Source organism: Larus michahellis, chromosome 4, assembly GCF_964199755.1.
Source record: "Larus michahellis chromosome 4, bLarMic1.1, whole genome shotgun sequence".
Taxonomy (NCBI): domain Eukaryota; kingdom Metazoa; phylum Chordata; class Aves; order Charadriiformes; family Laridae; genus Larus; species Larus michahellis.
Window position 1 is genome coordinate 28,951,793 of NC_133899.1, and position 18,280 is coordinate 28,970,072.

Here is an 18,280-nt window from a genome sequence, read left to right on the forward strand (position 1 = left end):
CTTTGCTCTCAAACAGCCCCTGCTACACAGACAAGAGGATCCCCTTTCTCTAGGGAAAGACATTTGTGGAGGACCAGTGGATATACTTGTACTGACCACAGTTAGACTTTTGGAACTGTCTGCTTTTGTATCTTTTTTTGAAACATACTGTATAAAGAGGAAGGAACTTGCTTTCAGTGTTTCAAGTTAGAAAGACAGAAGTTGAAATGCTACGTATTACAACTGCGACATTATTTAACTTCTGACATTAAGAAATACCTACAAAACTTCACACAAAATTAACAAAAATGTTTATTTCAAAAATTTTATAAATATTCTGTGTATTAACAGCTAATGTAAGAACATTGTCTTCAACTCAAATTCAGCTTTTACTGCTACAGTAACAGTTACTCTCATTAACACTTTCTATACAAGTTATTTAGTTCCTATCAGAGGCTGAAAGTACTCCTCTAGAAGTTTAGATGCTTTTTCACAGATATTGAATTAACTCAACACACTACTGTAAAATGACATTTCTGCTGCTTCTAAGTGACAATTTAGCAAGAACATATCATAACATTTTATGAAAACAACATATTTAGAAAGTAAGTAAGAAAAATAAGAGTTGCATCTCAAAGCATGTGTGCCTGATGAACATACACATGCTCTTGCAACAATTGCAATAACATATTCTTACATGAAAAGAAAGGAGAAGATTAAATGCTTAGTACTTTAACTTCAGAAACTGAAAACATTTGTCAAGGCTAAGTAGGAAAAGAATTTACAAGGAAGTCAAAGGTATTCAAAAGAACGTAAATGGCTTTGTATTTTGTAAAGAAGAATGAAAACCTTTCATAGAAGGAGACTGTGATGATCTCTGATCCTGTCCAAATGCAAATGGAAAACTGAAGTCATCTTTTCCATCTCCAAATGCATGAGAAGTCGACTCCGAAGGAAAAGGAAAGGCAAATGCATCCTCACTTTCTGATTTCCCAAACAAGCTTCCTATATGGAATACACATTATATTTATTATGAGATTAAATCTTACTGAAAGAATACTGCATTCAGCATAGTATGTTTCTTTACTAATATTTTACTCCCAGCATCTGATGAGTATCAGCCTACTGTTGTGTGTTTATTTCTGCACTAGAAATGGTACTTCAAGGAGGGCATTATTAGAACCTACACAGAATGAAGTGTGAAGTACTTGAATGATTTAGAACAACAAAACGCTTCTGCGTGATATACTGGGTGAAATATTTTGAATACTAAGCAACAGAGGTCTTTGTAAACTGACATATTTTTGCAGATTATTTCTTCTCTACAGAACAATGAGATCAACCACTGAAATACTTGGAGAAACAAAGCTGACAGAAAAACACGCGAGTTTTATATTTAGTAACAGAAAATTCATACACTTTTCTCTACAACAGAAAAATGCATACAACCTTATAAAAATACACTTCAAGTGGCTTTGCACTTGTAGCACCTCAAAACAAAAGAGCAGATTACAGTTCCCTTCAGAAAAGTGTTTGATCAAGAGTAAGTTTTGATCCTATCAATATAATGAAAAATTGGCCTTTCATTTCAGTAAAGCCAGGATTTCACACAGAATGTGCGAATGTGCGTGGCTCAGTATGAGTGGAAGATGCTGTATTAAGTCTGACTCTCCTCTCTCTAACATTGTGTACCTCCAACAGTTTAAACTGATGGAAGTTTACTATCAAAATTTCTTTAACCAAATGGAAACTTTATTTTCATTTTAGTTGAGGGAGGAAAAAACCCAACAGATGTATTCTTACAATGCTAAGCTGGCAGCCTTAAATTAAAGGGTGAATTTACCAAATACTGTAGTTTTTTCCATTAAAAGAACAGTTCTTTTTATCAGTGAAAAAGCTTTGACACTTACATTTTTGTTTTCCTTTGCAGGTCATCTCAGTTTGCTTCAAGCACACTTAACACTATGCCTATTTCTGTTTTCCTCGTACCTTTTTTTCATGACTTCTCATACATTTGAAGCCAAACACACAGGGAAAGATTTATGATAGTCAAAACACAAATGAACGCAACAAACCACTGAACTGCAGTATTACAACCAAACACCTTTTTAGACAACCAAAGGTGCCTTGTTAAGCAGGATCATAAGCTTGTCAGTCACATAAGCACAAATAGAAGACAGCTGGTATACAAAAGTATATGTGATTTTTAGACTTACCAATATCTTTGTGTGGGGACAGAGGGTTCAAGTTTCCCACAGAATAACTTTCCTCTGCCTGAAATGTAAACAGCCATTTTATTTAACAAATGAGAAAGACAAAAGATAAGTTCTAATGTTGACATCTAGTAAGTTCATTCGTTCTTGGTCTCAGTGAACGTTAGCAGCCTTCACAAAATTTGCAGTTATGTATGTATCAGTCCATAAAGTTGCAAGGTGAACTCTTTGATGATACAGGTTTTATGATATTAGCTTACATCTGCAAACGCACTCCCTCCATTCTTCTGGAAAAATCATCAGATTGAGAACAGACCAAAATCTGATCTGAATTATTGATGTTTTTTAAAGTGAAAAGATTCAAAATTACTTCATTCTGTGACGTTTTAGAAAACCTCTAAGCAGCAATATAATCACTGCCTACTGAGTAGGACCTAATATTGCCAGAAAGAGTAGCAGAATAACCACTCATCACTGTTGAGAAGAGTTCTTAGGGTAGATTTATAACAGATATCTAAGTCCTTCAAAACTCCCATCTAACGTGACTGCTACAGGCTAGTAAATTCTTGGTTTCTGCCACTGAGCAGGCACAAAATAAAAGCGGTTCTGACAGCACTAGGTGACTTAATACCAACGTCACTCCTAAACAATTCACACTAGGAGTTATCAACAACACATATATTGCCAAACGCAAAATATAATAGTATTTTCCCTCTTCCCTCCTTCAGCTTTTATCTAGTAACCTCAAGACTGAGCACACCCACTGAAACAGGAGATAACTGGGTTCAAATCCCTTGTTTGCATAATGGGCTTCGAATCTACATTGCCAGGGAATGATACCTAACCATTGCACTATGCACTGACACACATCTATCCTGAATACCCAGCTATCTATCTATTAGCCCACGAGAGTAAAAATTTCTCTAAAGCACCATAGTTAGGGAACCTGCAAAAGAAAAGGAAGACCTGGATTCCACTCCCTGTTACAATTAGTTGCCTACCTATCTCTTCCATTTAACTAATCCATATTTTCTCTTCAATATTCCTAATAAATAGCCCTTTCGTCCTTTTTTCAGTGTTCTGCATTTTGTGAAAAATGTAGGGGAAAAAGAAAAATTTTAAGTACCCGACTGATCACTTCAGTAAGACAAAATCACACAGGACAGGCATACGAGTTCTGAATTCTGCTAGGGTCCCCAAAGTTTTGCATTGCAATACTGAGACGGAAGACTCTTTGTGAATCTAGTCACCTGTATATTTGCACAAGATCCAATCTTGCCCATATGGGAAAGATTCATACTTGATCTGGAGTCATCATAGGGAGATTGCCAGGAAAGAAGATAAGCATTTTCAAAGGATATCAAATGTAAAATTAAGCAAGCTAATAAAACAATTATTTGCTACAAAGATAACCAGTCTGAAAAATCTCATTCACTGTCAATGCTGTTTCCTTAGCATATTCTGCTTTGCGGAAATCTAATATTCTCAAATACTCATTTTTACCTCATCAGATGAATTTTCTGCCCCAAACACAGAAGAATCAAATAAATTAAAGCCAGGTGACTTCTGTGAGAAGTTCATGAAAGAAAAGAAAGCAGGAGATTTTGATGTTCCTTCTTCACAACCTAAATTGTGAATGCTGTAAAGACAGAAAGGAAGAAGTTACATTAATAGTTTTTAAAAGTAGCATAGAGGGCTTTTTTTCTTCTATTTTTTCTTTTTTTATTTTGTCACTTTTTTAGATTCCCATAGCTTCCATCAATAACTGCTTCTTGCAACACAGAATGGGTAACACAACTCTTTAAAGCAAAGTGACGTGGTGTTTTTACTAATTCCCTACCCTTTTACCAAAAAAACTGTCTAAAGATAGCAATTGGTGTAACAAATAAAAATGCAGGAAAATACAACAATTTTAGCAAAGGAGCTACAAAGAACCTGTGTCTCATATATTTCTAAGCAGAGACACCCTCCTTCAAAACAGCTTCAAGTGGAAATGATACTGAAAGAAGAAAATATAATAAATTACCTAGCATAAGAAAATATAATAAATTACCTAGTGTAAAGCAGAAAAAAAATTGAATATTTTCAGAAAACCTTCTAGAGAAGCCTTTCTATAGTATCTTTCAAAAACAGTGGAAATGCTTATACAATATACATCAATGCAACTTTGCTCAAAATCTAAATAAAAGCTGAAATCATACAAGTCAAATGGAGGTGTTTTAGAGAACTGGGGTTTCTTCCCCTTTGAGTCAGGTGTTCCTACAAACTCAGGTGTTTCAGGTGCTTTTAAAAAACGTTCTGCACTTTCTTCTGCTGTGTCAGGATTATCTTCATTTGACTTAAAACATGTCTGTATGTCCTATTAAAAAGAAATATACAATAATGTTTATGGCATATAAAATTTCCCAAAATATCATTAGTACATTTACCTATAAATATATTAATTATATGTTTTAGGGTTAGTCAGTTTTATTCTCATGAAAAGTAAAAGGATTTTAATAAAATTGTCACAGTACGTATTCACCACACTTAATACGGTAACCCTAATTTATCTGATTTAAAATGGACTTCTTGTGAATGAAACTATATATGAGATATTTTGTCTTCCTTAGAAAATGTTAAATGAGAATGCGCACTTGGATTCTGTGGAGCAAACTCCATCAGAGTGAATACTGTTTTAAAGACATTCTTCTCCACAGGCATCAGCCTGTAGAGAGCCAACAAGAAGACGAGGAATATCTCAGACTTGAACTTGTGTAATGGTTTTGGCTGAGAGTTCATAGCTTGCGTGGTGCTATATTTTGGATTTGTGATGAAAACAGGATTGATAACACAGGGATGTTTCAGTTATTGCTGAACAGTGCTCACACAACGTCCAGGCCTTTTCTGATTCTCATGCTGCCCCGCCAGTGAGTAGGTTAGGAGCGCACTAGAAGTTGGAAGGGGACACCGCTGTGACAGCTGACCCCACCTTACCTAAGGGATATTCCATACCATATGATGCTCAGCAATAAAATCTGTGGGGAAAGCGAAAGGGGGGCTGTTTGGTGTTGTGGCATCTGTCTTCCCAGGTAACCATTATGTGTGATGAAGCCCTACATTCCCGGAAATGGCTAAACAACTGCCTGTAGATGGCATGCAGTGAATGAATACCTTATTTTGTTTTGCTAGCATGCACAGCTTTTGCTATACCTATTAAACTGTCTTTGTCTCAGCCCCCGGCACTTTTACCCTTCTGATTCTCTTCTCCATCCCACTGTGGGGGGGTAGTGAGCAAGTGGCTGTGTGGTGCTTAGCTGCTGGCCAGTGTTAAACCACATCTTGATATCACCTATATATACAAGCTGTATATACAATCTCTTGATTATTACGGCATGGTGAGCTTAATCTCGCATTCAAGCGCAGCCAGTAAAAGCAGTGCCAATGGAGCCATACAGACTCTGTAGCCAGCACAGGGCCTATTCACTATAGTTTTGTGGGAGAAATGAAATTGAAATGCAAACATTTTTTAAAAATGTTTCACCAGCTCACACTGATGAAAATGATATGCACCAATTTATATAAAAACTAAGACGTGCATAGGATAGTCATCCTAAATAGCCTATGACACGATCAAGAGCAATGATCAGAAGTACTAGTAATCAGAAGGCACTGATTGGCTTCTCACCTGTTCGGCGCCTTATAATGAGTCACTTTGCCAATTTCTGAGACTTACCTCTTGCCAGTAGATTCAAATATGTCAAGATAGTTTGACTATTCTAAATAAAGTAACTACTACTGACATAAGAAATGCTTTACTTACTTGAGGTATATACGAGGAATCCTTTGGCTCATCTTCTCCTTCTTTACCACCACATTTGGCCTCTTGGTTTGCTATACAAAAATGACAGCACTGCTTGTATTATAACAGCATTTTAATTGGATAAACAAAAATTATGTTGTGGGAAAGAATTCTTGAGAAAGGTTTACTAACATGACATTGTTACTGGTAAGAAAGTGTCCTGACTGTAGTTTTCATAATAATCCACTTTGTGTCTATGTCCATAATAGTTACCTCTCATTCTGCCACTTACTCGCTGTTGTTAAAGCAATGCTTAGGCTGCTTCATATGGTTTGGTATGTTCTTCAAACCTAGGTATTTCTCCCTGAGAGTGCTATGTTTGGCTAATTCAGCTACTGCCCTTTGAGAGTCCTAATATCAGTCAATAGAAACCAGGTGGAAACAATAGAAAAAGCACATCCATATGATGTGCCGATGAAGTGTATCTTAAAGAACTGGGCAGAAGTCAGGATGAGAAATGAGGATATTATCAGACTTTCTGCTCTAAGCTTCAACAATGCAACGTTTCAGGCACTGTGGGTTAAGATCCTGTGTTTCAGGACACATCACTAGGATCCCATTTATAAAAAAAAACAGACTATAATTTTTGACATGCATCTAAATTGGCAGTATAATTAGAAAAAAATATATTTAAACTGAAGCTCAGTGCCTTGTGATTTCAAAAACTATAGATGCATTTGTAACTACTTTGTTTTGTTTCTGTAAGAATTCTGTAAGTATTTCTCAAGTTAATTTTTGTCTTTAATAATCTTAATTTGATGCTTCAAGATTCCTGAATTACTGAGTTTATTGTATCTCTTTTCTTTGCATTTTCTCATGCCTTCTGGGCAGATTTTCAGACTGGATTTCATTTTACCCAAGTAATTTGAGACTAGAGCAGACATGCTGGAAGGTTCCTTTCATTAGCAATGGTCAATGCAGAATGAATCCCACATTACTGAGCAGTTCAGTCTCTATATAAATTAGGACACTTCCTGTCTGCTATACTCAAAGTTTGAAATAAATAATCAAAGGCGAAAAGGAATACTAAATACTAAAAGGAATATTAAGTGGTGGCCCACTTAATACCAGAATGAAAATTTGGCCCCTATAATTTTCTGGTTTATACTTATGTGATCCAGCATATAGTAACTGCACATCCTATCAAAAAAACGACAGTGGTACTTTACCTATTACTGCATTTTCACTCTCAAACTGTTGATTAGAACTCATCTGCTTTGGAGGAATTACCAATCTAAAAGACAAAAATTACTGTTTATGTGAATATGGATTATTTCCATAAACCCTAATCTCAAGAATAAAAACTACTTTGTTAAAGAAAAGTTACCTGCATTGCATTTGGTTTTGTAAACTTGCTATTGATGGAACTTGGGCAATTTGTGGGTTATTAGTCCCTGCAGCATCAATAACTATCTAAAACATAGCAAAAAATTCAAATGAGGCAGCATATGAAATTGTCACTTCAACAATATCACTCTGGTTTCTCCTTAGGCTGTGGAAGTCCCTTCTCTTAACCTCTTTTTATGAGTCAGGAAACATAAAAACTTTTTTGCTTATCTTTGCTTTACCTACATTTTAACAGCATGATACCCAAAACACCTTCCATAATTTTTTCTAAAGTCTCATTCACAGCATTGATGATTAGAGGTGAATAATTAACTTTTCTGTCATACAAATAACATTACATAATTTACAAACTTTATCCAGGTTTTCTACTACTGCAGCCAGGTTGCTCCTGATTGACAACACAGAAAACGCTGGAGCCAGGCCTGTCTCCACCTCCAAAGGCCAAAGTGAGTACGCAAACCAGGAAACACGACTCCTGTCAGGATTGAAAAACTGCAGAAAACATGGAAATAATCCTGCCTCACAGATTTTCATGAGATCAGAAGCCCTAACTCTTATATGTAGCATATACGTGTGCCTAAAGAGCAGAGTGGTACTATGGCTCAGCATCAGATTAAATGCTATTTCACAGGGAGCTGCAAGTTCAGGTTTGGTTTTAATTTGCAAAGCGTATCAACTTGAAATCAATTCAGAGCGGGGAACAAAAGGGCTGGTTATGCAGAATCTGTCTGCCACTCAACTCCTGTGGTTTACAGCACTCCTTTTCTGAAGCATAGAAACCTCCTTTCTTCCAAACTTTATATTTTTCCTCAGACTCCATCTTCTTTTCCTTGTTGCCATCACCCTTTCTTAAAGTTCCCTTAGCCTTGACTTACTGCTTCCCACTATTCTCTAAATGCAGTTCCAGGTCACAGAGTCCCTTCTTCATCTCTGGATTACCCTGGCAACAGCTCTTCCATCATCCTCATCACATCCAACTCCCTCAGCCAGTCACAAATCAGAATTGCTTGAAACTTCTCCTAGTCGTGTTCCATGTTGTCTTATGAAGGCTTCTTCTACTACAGGCTCCACTCTAAAACATTTAGTGATTAACTCACTTTATCCTTCAGTTCCCTTGAAATTCTGAAGAAAATCACAACTGGTTCTGTTAATTTTTTACTTTACGATTTTTATTGTTCATTAACATTTGAGTTTAAATAGATCCAGTGAGATGTCCCTTAAAAAGAAAGGGTTTGGTATAGAAACTTCCACAAGCTTCTGTACAGCGAACACAGTTGCAAACTGTTTATTTGACCTCCTATGGCCTTACCTTATCTTTATACAGTCCATTGATCCTACGAATGTTTGTCCTGGTTTGGGGGGGAGCAGAGCCACCTTTCTGTTCAGCAAAACTTTCTGTGGCAGCCAGGGTCAGCTGAGTTGGTTGTTTACCCTGTGGAGGGGTCACACCTGTGGGGAGGCGTGGACAGGTCAGGTAACCCAAACTGACCAATTGCATATTCCTCAGTATAAAAGCTGAGGAATCAAAGGGGGAAAGTTGGCTCTTCTTTGTTGGCTTCTCTCCAAGGGCTCGTCTTCTGTGGACTGCTTCTTCAATGGCTCTCTTTCTTCAGTGATTGATGTCCGAGGAGGACCCTGTCAGCTCATCTGCCTTTTGATTCCCGTCAGTGTGTTCCAGTTCCCGTTTGTCACTGAGTCCAGTCTGGAACTTTCCCAGTGCCATCTCCCTGGGAGATTGATATGGTTTAGTGTATATTTGTATATATTGTATCTATTTTGTTATTTCCTTTTTATTTTATTAATAATATTTCATTAAAATAGTTTAGGTTTTTCTAAACTCATAAATCTCTTTGTTCTTTCTTCTTCCTCTCCTTGGAGTGAGAGATGGGGGAGAGCATCTGTTGCCTTGTCATTGGCCAACCCGGCCCAGACTGCGACAATGTTCTTGCACTTAATGAGATTTTGTTAGTAGTTTTCATAACTGTGCAAATTGTTCCTCCGGCTTGTTTCAGGATTGTTTTATTGCGTTTGTATATTTAAGATATTAAGCTGCAATACACTTCACCTTTTCAAAAAGTGCCATGGGAACTATTTGTTTATGGGTGAGAGATGGAAGATGTAGTTGTGGACTCCTCAAGTGTACAAAGCAATGGTGCTCGTGGTTTTATTCCACTCAGCCCAGATTTTTGTTTCTGGTTAAACCTCAGAACTGAGCTGTTAACTGTAGGTGGTCCTGTATAGCATCCTGCCCATTTAATTCTTTACAAAATCCTTCATTACGGAATAGATGGCTGACAATCAGTAATAATAATAATAATCAGTATATTCCTTCTAATAATATAATATAAATAATAATCAGTAATAATAATAATCAGTATATTCCTTTTTGAGAACTTCAAAAATTTGCTACATACAAACACGTGAATCTACAAAGGTTATTCTAAATTTTAAAAACTATTATACAAAATTATTTGAATAGTCCACCTCAAGTTTGTCACTAGAATGCTTACTATGACTACCAGTTGCACTTTGTAAGAAAATACGTATTTTCAGTTGAATTAGAAATGGTACCAAAGAAATTTTTTTATTATCAACTAATAGCAGATTATCAAGATTAGTGTCCTGGTTACAATGTTAACAAGTTTTATGTAAGATATCATAGCACTAGGTATACTTGAAGTGTTTTAAATTTAAAAAAAACACATAAAACAGATTATATAATCTCATGGTTTTACCAGTGGGAGAGATGAATACCTGTGATGAATTTTCTGCAAGGCTGGAGGAACTGCTAGTGGCCACTGAAAGTTCCATAGGTCTTTCTTTGTCTTCTCTCCCTAAATTAACAAATATTACTTAATATTGTCCAAAGGATTAAGTATCCAAAGCGTGGCATTGTTAAACTGAACTTGGGAACAAAGCTTATAATTTTTCCTGTTAAATGATCTAAAAAGAAAATCATCACAAAATACGAAAGTATCAATCAATTTACTGCAAATAATACTCAGTTAATATTTACTGTATTTATGCAAACAGTGATAAAGTTATGTTACAGATTTTTCTGATATTATGCATCAGGTATACCTGTCATCTTACTTTACTCACTGCACAGAAAAGAGAGAAATCAGACATAGATTTTCAGAACATAAAAACAGGTACGTACCCAACTTCCACTGAAAGCCTGGCTTCAACCACCACAGTAGGAACAGTTCGCTACATTTGTAATCATGGTTGCCATTCATTTACACAAAAATAATCCAAAATTCTCACAGAAAGATCATTAAGCACACTGCACCTGTTTCTGTCCATTGCATTGGGAATCTAATACTCTGTACAGAGTGTACTAATTTACGAGGAATGCATGGGACATGTAGTGGTTTGTACAGTTGATGTTTCTCATTTAGCAAAGACGGATCATTCCGTTCACTCTCTTCAAATATCCTAAAAAAAAGAAAATTTAAGTTAACAATTACAAAACAAAGGAAATCATAAAATATAACTGTTTCAAATAAGTAGAGTTTTCAAGGGAGATGCATGCTGCCAGGGAGGTTCTACCTCTTTCAGCTCCAGCAGTTGATAAAAATTTAAGTTTTCTTTAAATAATATCAGACAGAGACTATCAATGAAAGAAGATGACATAAAGTAGTAATAAGCCAATCATAAGAACATTGCTGACTTAAATTTTGCCAGTATCAAAGAAAAATATTTGTAGTTTTGGGTTTTACACTTTAATCAAAGTACTTCATTATTGTAGTTCTGAAATCACATTTTCACATTTAAAAACACCTTTTCTCTCTCCAAGATTGTCTGGAATACTCACACTATACGTACACAAAAGAGAAAACTGCAGCAGGTGTTTTCACATGTGGGGTAATTATCTGTGTAGTACAGTGTAGAAAGACAAAGATTAGCAGAATGATGCAGGGAAAAGTTGCTATTTGGCACAGGAACATTTACCATTTTTTAAAATAATTAATTGTATTTTATTTTCTCTCTGGCATTCCTGCTTAGCACCTCTGTGCTTCTAGCTACAACATCTGGTTTACAGCTGACTAAACAATGCTATTCAGGACAAATGAAGAATTAAGGCAGTCTTGTTCTTCCTGAAATTTTCCATAAATAAAAATAAGATAAAATGCAGGATGCACTTTATAAGGTAGTGTGGAGCAAAATTAGCAATACTACTGAAAAAATACCAAACTCAAAGCACTGGTTAAGATATATGGACCTAACAACACATTAAAGTAATATACATGCACAACCACGATCACATAAAACCGTGAATGCACCTCAGTCAAGTAACTCTGATAAAAAGGACTATCTTCACCTGTAAAGTTACACATACATGAAGTGCTCTGACGGACTGAGACCCAACAAACTACATAAACCACCTAATACTTTGATCAAAAAAAACAGGAATAATAAAAGATTAAAAAGAATCTGTATTTCTTTCAGTGACAGTAATTATAGGTACTACCTGTGTCAAGAATGTGTACTACAGGAAACAATATGTGTATATGGATGGTGTATCTTTAAATTCAGCTGCAGAGAGTGCAAAAACAAGGAGAAATAAAAACAGAGCTAAGCATAGAAGTCTGGCTAAATCTGCTTCACTTTGTTCAAAGTGGCTTATTTGGCCACTTTACCACAATCATCATTCAAAAATGAATTGAACAAGGCTGCTGATGCTGAGGTCATGAGTTAGATTGCCATAAACCATTCTGGTTTTACAGAATTTAGGGTGACAAATTGTGTTTTTAAAAGTTTCTGGAGTCAGTTTCCATGTGCTTCTATAAAGCCTACCAGACAATTCTGTATTTCTAAAAATTCACTCTCCATGAATGAAAGCATTCTTTTACCATGCATACCTATTCAGAAGAATGTATCAATGGCAGAGTTACACAACTCAGAAGCTCTTAAGATATACATTTTTTTAAGTAACAAAGCCTCCCAAAAGAGCCTGCAGTTAAACTTTATGCATATGTAATACACCTGCTCCCTTCCCTCCCCAAGAACGCTACTGAAAAAAAAAAAATGCGCAAGTTCTGACATAATTAATAACCATTGAAAGAAAAATCAAACTGCATACTGAAGCTCAAAATAGCCCAAATTGCAGTAACAAGATCATTATCTTCTTTCTCTACTTCATTGTTAGCAGACATCTGAGCAGATAAAAAAAATCTTTATCTTGATCCATACTGCAAAATAGATAACTTTTTTTTACTAAAGTGCAAAGAAAAAAATAGATATTCTTAAGTCAAAATAAAATCCCACTTCCTCAGCAGTAGTTTCTTCTCTGTAGCATAATGAAGCCCAAAGATTAATATGATTTTATATAGTTATTATAGGAATCAAGTGTATTTGATTACATACGAAGAATCACAGTTGCTACTGTGGTATTTACCAGGACTCTCTACTGAAGCCATGTTCAGTATTCCAATTGGGCGCATGTCAGCAAGTCCTTTTGGAAGCAGGACTTTTAATAACTAGCTGCCCTAATAACTGACTATGAGGCTGTGGTCAGCTCTGGGCTGACTCTTCGTATATGTTTACATCTGGAAGTCCACAAACAGCTTTGTAAGTATTTTTCCAAGAATTATATTACAAAGTTTATTTCTTTGATCAGTAAAAGCTAATCACTTGTCATGCAAAGATTCTGAAAAATCTGCAATAATCCACCATGGAATATCCTTTACAAGAAGTTTTAGCGGAAAACTCTCACTTGGAACGTAAGAAGTTTTAGGTATTTAGACGTGGAATTAACACATAATCAAATTCAAAATACAATAAAATTAAAAAAAAAAAAACCAACAAACCAAAACCACAAAATTACAGAATAATGGGATTAAACCTCTTGTAAACATTTTACAAAAGCAGAGAAAATGAACATGATACATGCCAAAGCACAGTTCAAGATGTCAGCCTTCCTATGTAATAAATATAATCTCTAATTGGAAAATCAAGACCAGGGCTTCAAAAGAGTAAAGTTCTATTTGGTGATTGATTAGAACTCTTGATTTGGAAATTTTAACTATGATACTTGTCTATATAACTGTTGAAGTATGAAAGCCCACTAATCATAGAAAACAGGTGGTATGAGAAGAGGAATCTGTGTTTTGCTGTCATGCTTATCAATGACTACCTGGCCAGCAATAAGTGATTCAAACTAAAATGTTCCGAGCCTTTTACAAGAACAGTTACACTGCCATCCTCCTGCCCAAAGGAGAACATACATATCAGCACCTATTTATTAACTTGCAAGTTGGTTTCTTGTCTTGTAGCCCTCTAAAGCATTTCATGGGTACATTGCTCTGCTCAGTGCTTTCATTGCTCTCTTTAGTTCTTTCTCTTGATTCTGCTGGTTTCTCTTCACACTGGTCTGCATCAGTTCATCAGTACAAGTCTTATTTTTTATTCTTCTTCCTCTTCTTTTGTGGCAAAAGATTAAGGTATCTCCTTGTCTTCACAAAGTTCTCTTTGCTTGGTTGCAACCTCATAGTGACTGCAGAACAGCTCATGGGACTACTGCCTTTGGTACCCACATTCTGCTATTATATTTTTGTACATTGCCTTGAGTCTGCAAAGGTTTTAATTTATGAGACTCATTATGTCTCAAAAAACCCACTGTTTTTTTCACAGTGTTTACAATCACAGATTCATAATAGGCCCGTTTTAACATCAGTAGTTACTTAATCAGACACTTCTATGCTTTCTAGTGAAGACTTTTTTTTTTAATACACTAATACCAAATGGGGATTTTTAAAAACAATTTTTATACCATTTTCTACAAGCCTTCATGTTATGGATATCTTTGACATAATTAAGCTTTAAAATTTACTCTAGAAAAAACATTAATTAATAACCAGATTATGGTCTGATACCACTTGCTGTATCACATAAACGCATACATGGAGGTTAAAAGGCAATGTGAGTTAGGACAGTGTAAAATGTTTACAACATCTTATAACCATGACACAAGCCATGGGATTATTGCTTCAGTAAGAGCACCAAAAAGATCTACTTATATGCAATCAAGGCACAGCTTCAGGTGAAGGTACAAAGACCTGAAGACTCCATGATGCAGAAGTAAACATACAAACTGCAGGTGCAGCAATGTAGCCTATGAATTCTTTTCCATGAGGAGCCTGACTGAGTGCTTCTTATGCTTCCATGCGCAGAGCACAATCTCTGCCTTTTATAATAGGTCTTTAATCAGTATTTTGCTTTCTGCAGACTGAACATACGTGGGTTTCTTTGAAAATTCAAAGGGAGTGCTTCCCATCTTTTTTTTTTTTTAGCTAGTCTTAAAACTAAAGTGGATTTCTTGCTTCCCTATGTTTCTGAGGTCTTGCCAATTACAAGAAGCTTATAAAAGAAGACAGAATGGGTGTAAGGGCTTAAACCACACCAAAAAAAATTATCTGAATAATTCATAGGTCTGTAAGAAGATATTAAAGACCTAAAATGGCCCTGTGGAAAGGCTCTTAGAGATTATTAAAATGAAGCATTTCTATAGATGCAGTCCACTAAAACCCTATTTAAAGCCCTAAAAAGCTTCTTTTTCAAGCACCCCATATTGTAAAATAATTCGGATAAAGTCTTTTGGACAGAGTTTCAGTTTAAAATGGATTTTGGTGTAAAAGCATCAGCTCTAAGGCTGATGTTTCAGCACTTACAAGGACTCCAGATAAGTGCAAGATAGTCCTGATGGTGATTTTCAGTCATTGTAATTGAGCTCATATTAAAGTGAGTCCTGGTTGTAAATGACCACTGACTAATTTACTAAGCCATTAATCCTGTCTATGAAACTTTCACTCATGCTTGTTTTTAAGAACTAAATTAAGAGTTAAATTTCTTAAGTAGTTGAGAGCTGAAGGCAAATGACGTGAAACCCTGCCTCTTTTTCCCCAAATATGCATTTAGTAGAGGTAATGTATTTTATCTCTGACCGCACAGTCACTGTAGTTGTATTCAAAACTCGTACAATTATTCACACACATCTATCAGCAGCAGCTGTGAGGAACAAAGGTTTCTGAAAAATACTTTTGAATAGTATGTTTCCAGATACATTTAGGTTCCAAGAATCAAAATTTGCCACCATCTTAACCCCAAGAAATATAAAACTTCTAGAATTACATAAATAAATCACATAACCAGGGTTAGAGAAGCTTGCCAGTCATTATTCAGCAACAATTTGTTTTGTGGCAGTCTTTGTGTAAATGCTGAGATAGTACTCTATATAAAAGCAAGGGAAAGAAAGCATTTTAAGTGTACCTTTCTTTAAACAACTTTGGCTTCTCTAGAATTTTCTGATTTTTCCCTTCAATCATTTTGGAATTATTTTGATCTTCTGTAGTCTCTTCAAATGTCTTAAAAGATAAGGAACAAATATAAATCGAAAAAACTTGAAAAATTATAGCTACGTGCTGCAAATGTTTTCTAAACCTGATGAATCAGTGCACAGTAGTAGAGTTTTTGTAGCCAAGACAGTCTGAAGAAATAAGCAGACCAAGGTTAAAGTGAGGTAATATTTTTTGTTGGACTGACTGTAACAACTGGAAAGAACACAGAAGTTTTTGAGCACAGACTCTATGTATCTATTCAGAACAAGGAGCTCCTTACACGGTCTCCTTCATACTTATAAATAAATTCACCACATCCCTTCTTACTGCATGTTTATACAGCACATACCACATTAGGAACTTTAGTTTGTAACTATGAGTGTCAAACAGTATCACAAAATATAAATAGAAAACACCACCTGTGCACAATATGCTTCTACCAGCACAAGGCTGGCTGAAGTAGGCATGGATGACACAACAGTAAATGTGGTCCAGAGAGGTAAAAGTGTCCAGATGCTTAGGAGAGAGCTTGTACCACCTAGCAGCGGACTGGATCAAAACGTCCCGACAAAATCATTTTTTGAAATATCAGTGCTTTTTCTAGTCAGTGGAACTGTACTGACCTCCTGTCTAAAATCAGCCAGTTTTACCTCTGAGTATTACCCCCCCACAAACATTTTATTTAGCGGGGGGGCAAGGGGGGAGGAGAATTTACATGATTCATACTGTAAAGCATAGTTAAACGCATTCATATTAACAAAGCCTTAAAAACGAGTAGGACCAGTGAAAGCTGTGTACTCAAGTAAACTGGTGTAAACTGAGGTCCAAAGAAAGCAAGCTTTAAGAACCTTTACATTAATGGACCCCTCTTCTTTAAGAAAACATATGTAATGCTATAGAAACATAATTACTAATACTGCAATCATCTTATTGGTCCACATGCTTGAAAACACGCTACTTTTTCTATGTTTCAGAAAATATAATGGTGGTATATACAACTACATATATAAAAAGTATTTATATAAAATAAAATTAAAATGCAGTTACCTTTTTTAAATAATTGATTTTCATTTCTAATTCCTCTGCTTCTTTTTCTAGTTCAATGGATTCTTGCACAGCAACTGCAGCAAGCTTTAACATTTCCTGTGTTTTTTGCCTCGAAGAAGCACTTTCATGTTATGGAATATAGATTGCAACATTACTTCTTTCAAGCAAGGGATACTATCAGATCCCTGACCCCTCTATGCCGTAAGTGCAAATGGTAGGTGTGCAGAAAGCTCTGCCAAATCTACGCTTCCTAGACAAATCTTCAAATGTGACTTCAATCTGGCTTCCTCTCCTTAACGAAGCATTTTGATGGATATGTCATTAAGTGAAATTTTATTTTCTTTCCTCAAAATGCTCCCATACATTTAAACTGAAAGTATTATTTGACCTTCACTTGTCTCACAGAGAAATCCTAATGATGCCACTCTAAACACCTGGTCTAGTGGAAGGTGTCCCTGCCCATGGCAAGGGGACTGGAACTAGATGATCTTTAAGGTCCCTTCCAACCCAAACCATTCTATGAAATATATAAATAAGTACTGTACTTTCTAATAGAAAGTTGTCAAAGGTAAATATAAACTTTCTTCCCTGCCAACTGCATAAACACTACAAATCAAGGATACATCTGTAAAGCCCAATCATTTAGGGATTTAAAAGGAACAGGGTCTGCAGAAATAAAATTTAATTTCAGATCATTAATTCACAGATCTAATTTTCTTAACAAATACAAGATAAATTAATAGATGAGGAGCACTTATCTTTACTTAGTATACATAACAGAAATAGTAGTATAATAGAGAGTGATGCCATTAAGAACAGCACTAAAAAAGATGTGAAAAATAAATTTAAAATTTTGAAAGGGTAGTTCTAAAGTCATTTTAGGACTTTTTTACCCCAAGAATCCCAATGGCAAACCTCTCCCCATTACATTCATGGGTTGGAGGAGGGAATATTAGTATGTATATTCTAAATTCTTATTCAAAGTCTCAGTTTGCTACAGATTTTTTTTCCTAAAAATGGTGTAACAAAAAGAAGATCTTTTTATTAGCTTAAGAGAAATTGTGGAAAATTAAATAGAGAATTTCTGTACAGCACTTTTAATGTGCAGTACACTACCAATAGGCTCTACTGTAAAAGCATTGATAATAGTAGTACCTAGAATATCCAAGCAAGCATCTTCTTTCAACTTATATTTTTCAGACCGTTTCAAAACTCTGTTTTGGATTTCTTCAAGTTCTTTCTTTTTTTTGTAATACTCCTGTGCAAGAGCAGTTTCTGTATATTTTTCACGGTGTTGCTTCAGTATCTCTTTATACTGGGTTATGTAATCCTGATACATTTTCCTATAAAAATACATGTAATTTAATTTTTTTTTTTGCATGAAGACACTGTTTATAAGGAAAAAAAACCTATTAATTTATGGCATCGGCTCAATTAGACTTGCTGGTGTCCTGGAAAAAAGTCAGATTATATTTAATATACCACTATTTGGCTCTATTTTTAATCTTCCAGCT

General features: G+C 35.5%; 1 protein-coding gene across 1 annotated transcript in view; it reads right to left on the minus strand.

Moving 5' to 3' along the window:
• Positions 1-437: 437 nt before the first annotated feature.
• The window catches only part of C4H14orf39 (chromosome 4 C14orf39 homolog), a 30,946-nt gene continuing 13,103 nt past the window's right edge, over positions 438-18,280 (minus strand). The window contains exons 5-17 of the mRNA XM_074586919.1: positions 17,922-18,109; positions 17,390-17,432; positions 16,767-16,887; positions 15,652-15,746; positions 10,673-10,818; positions 10,135-10,214; positions 7,361-7,446; positions 7,203-7,267; positions 5,995-6,065; positions 4,394-4,551; positions 3,696-3,831; positions 2,196-2,253; positions 438-984 (exon numbers count right to left, since the gene is read on the minus strand). Of these exons, the coding sequence (XP_074443020.1) occupies positions 782-984; positions 2,196-2,253; positions 3,696-3,831; positions 4,394-4,551; positions 5,995-6,065; positions 7,203-7,267; positions 7,361-7,446; positions 10,135-10,214; positions 10,673-10,818; positions 15,652-15,746; positions 16,767-16,887; positions 17,390-17,432; positions 17,922-18,109 (1,450 nt within the window). The 3' untranslated portion in view covers positions 438-781. The remainder of the gene's footprint in view (positions 985-2,195; positions 2,254-3,695; positions 3,832-4,393; positions 4,552-5,994; positions 6,066-7,202; positions 7,268-7,360; positions 7,447-10,134; positions 10,215-10,672; positions 10,819-15,651; positions 15,747-16,766; positions 16,888-17,389; positions 17,433-17,921; positions 18,110-18,280) is intronic.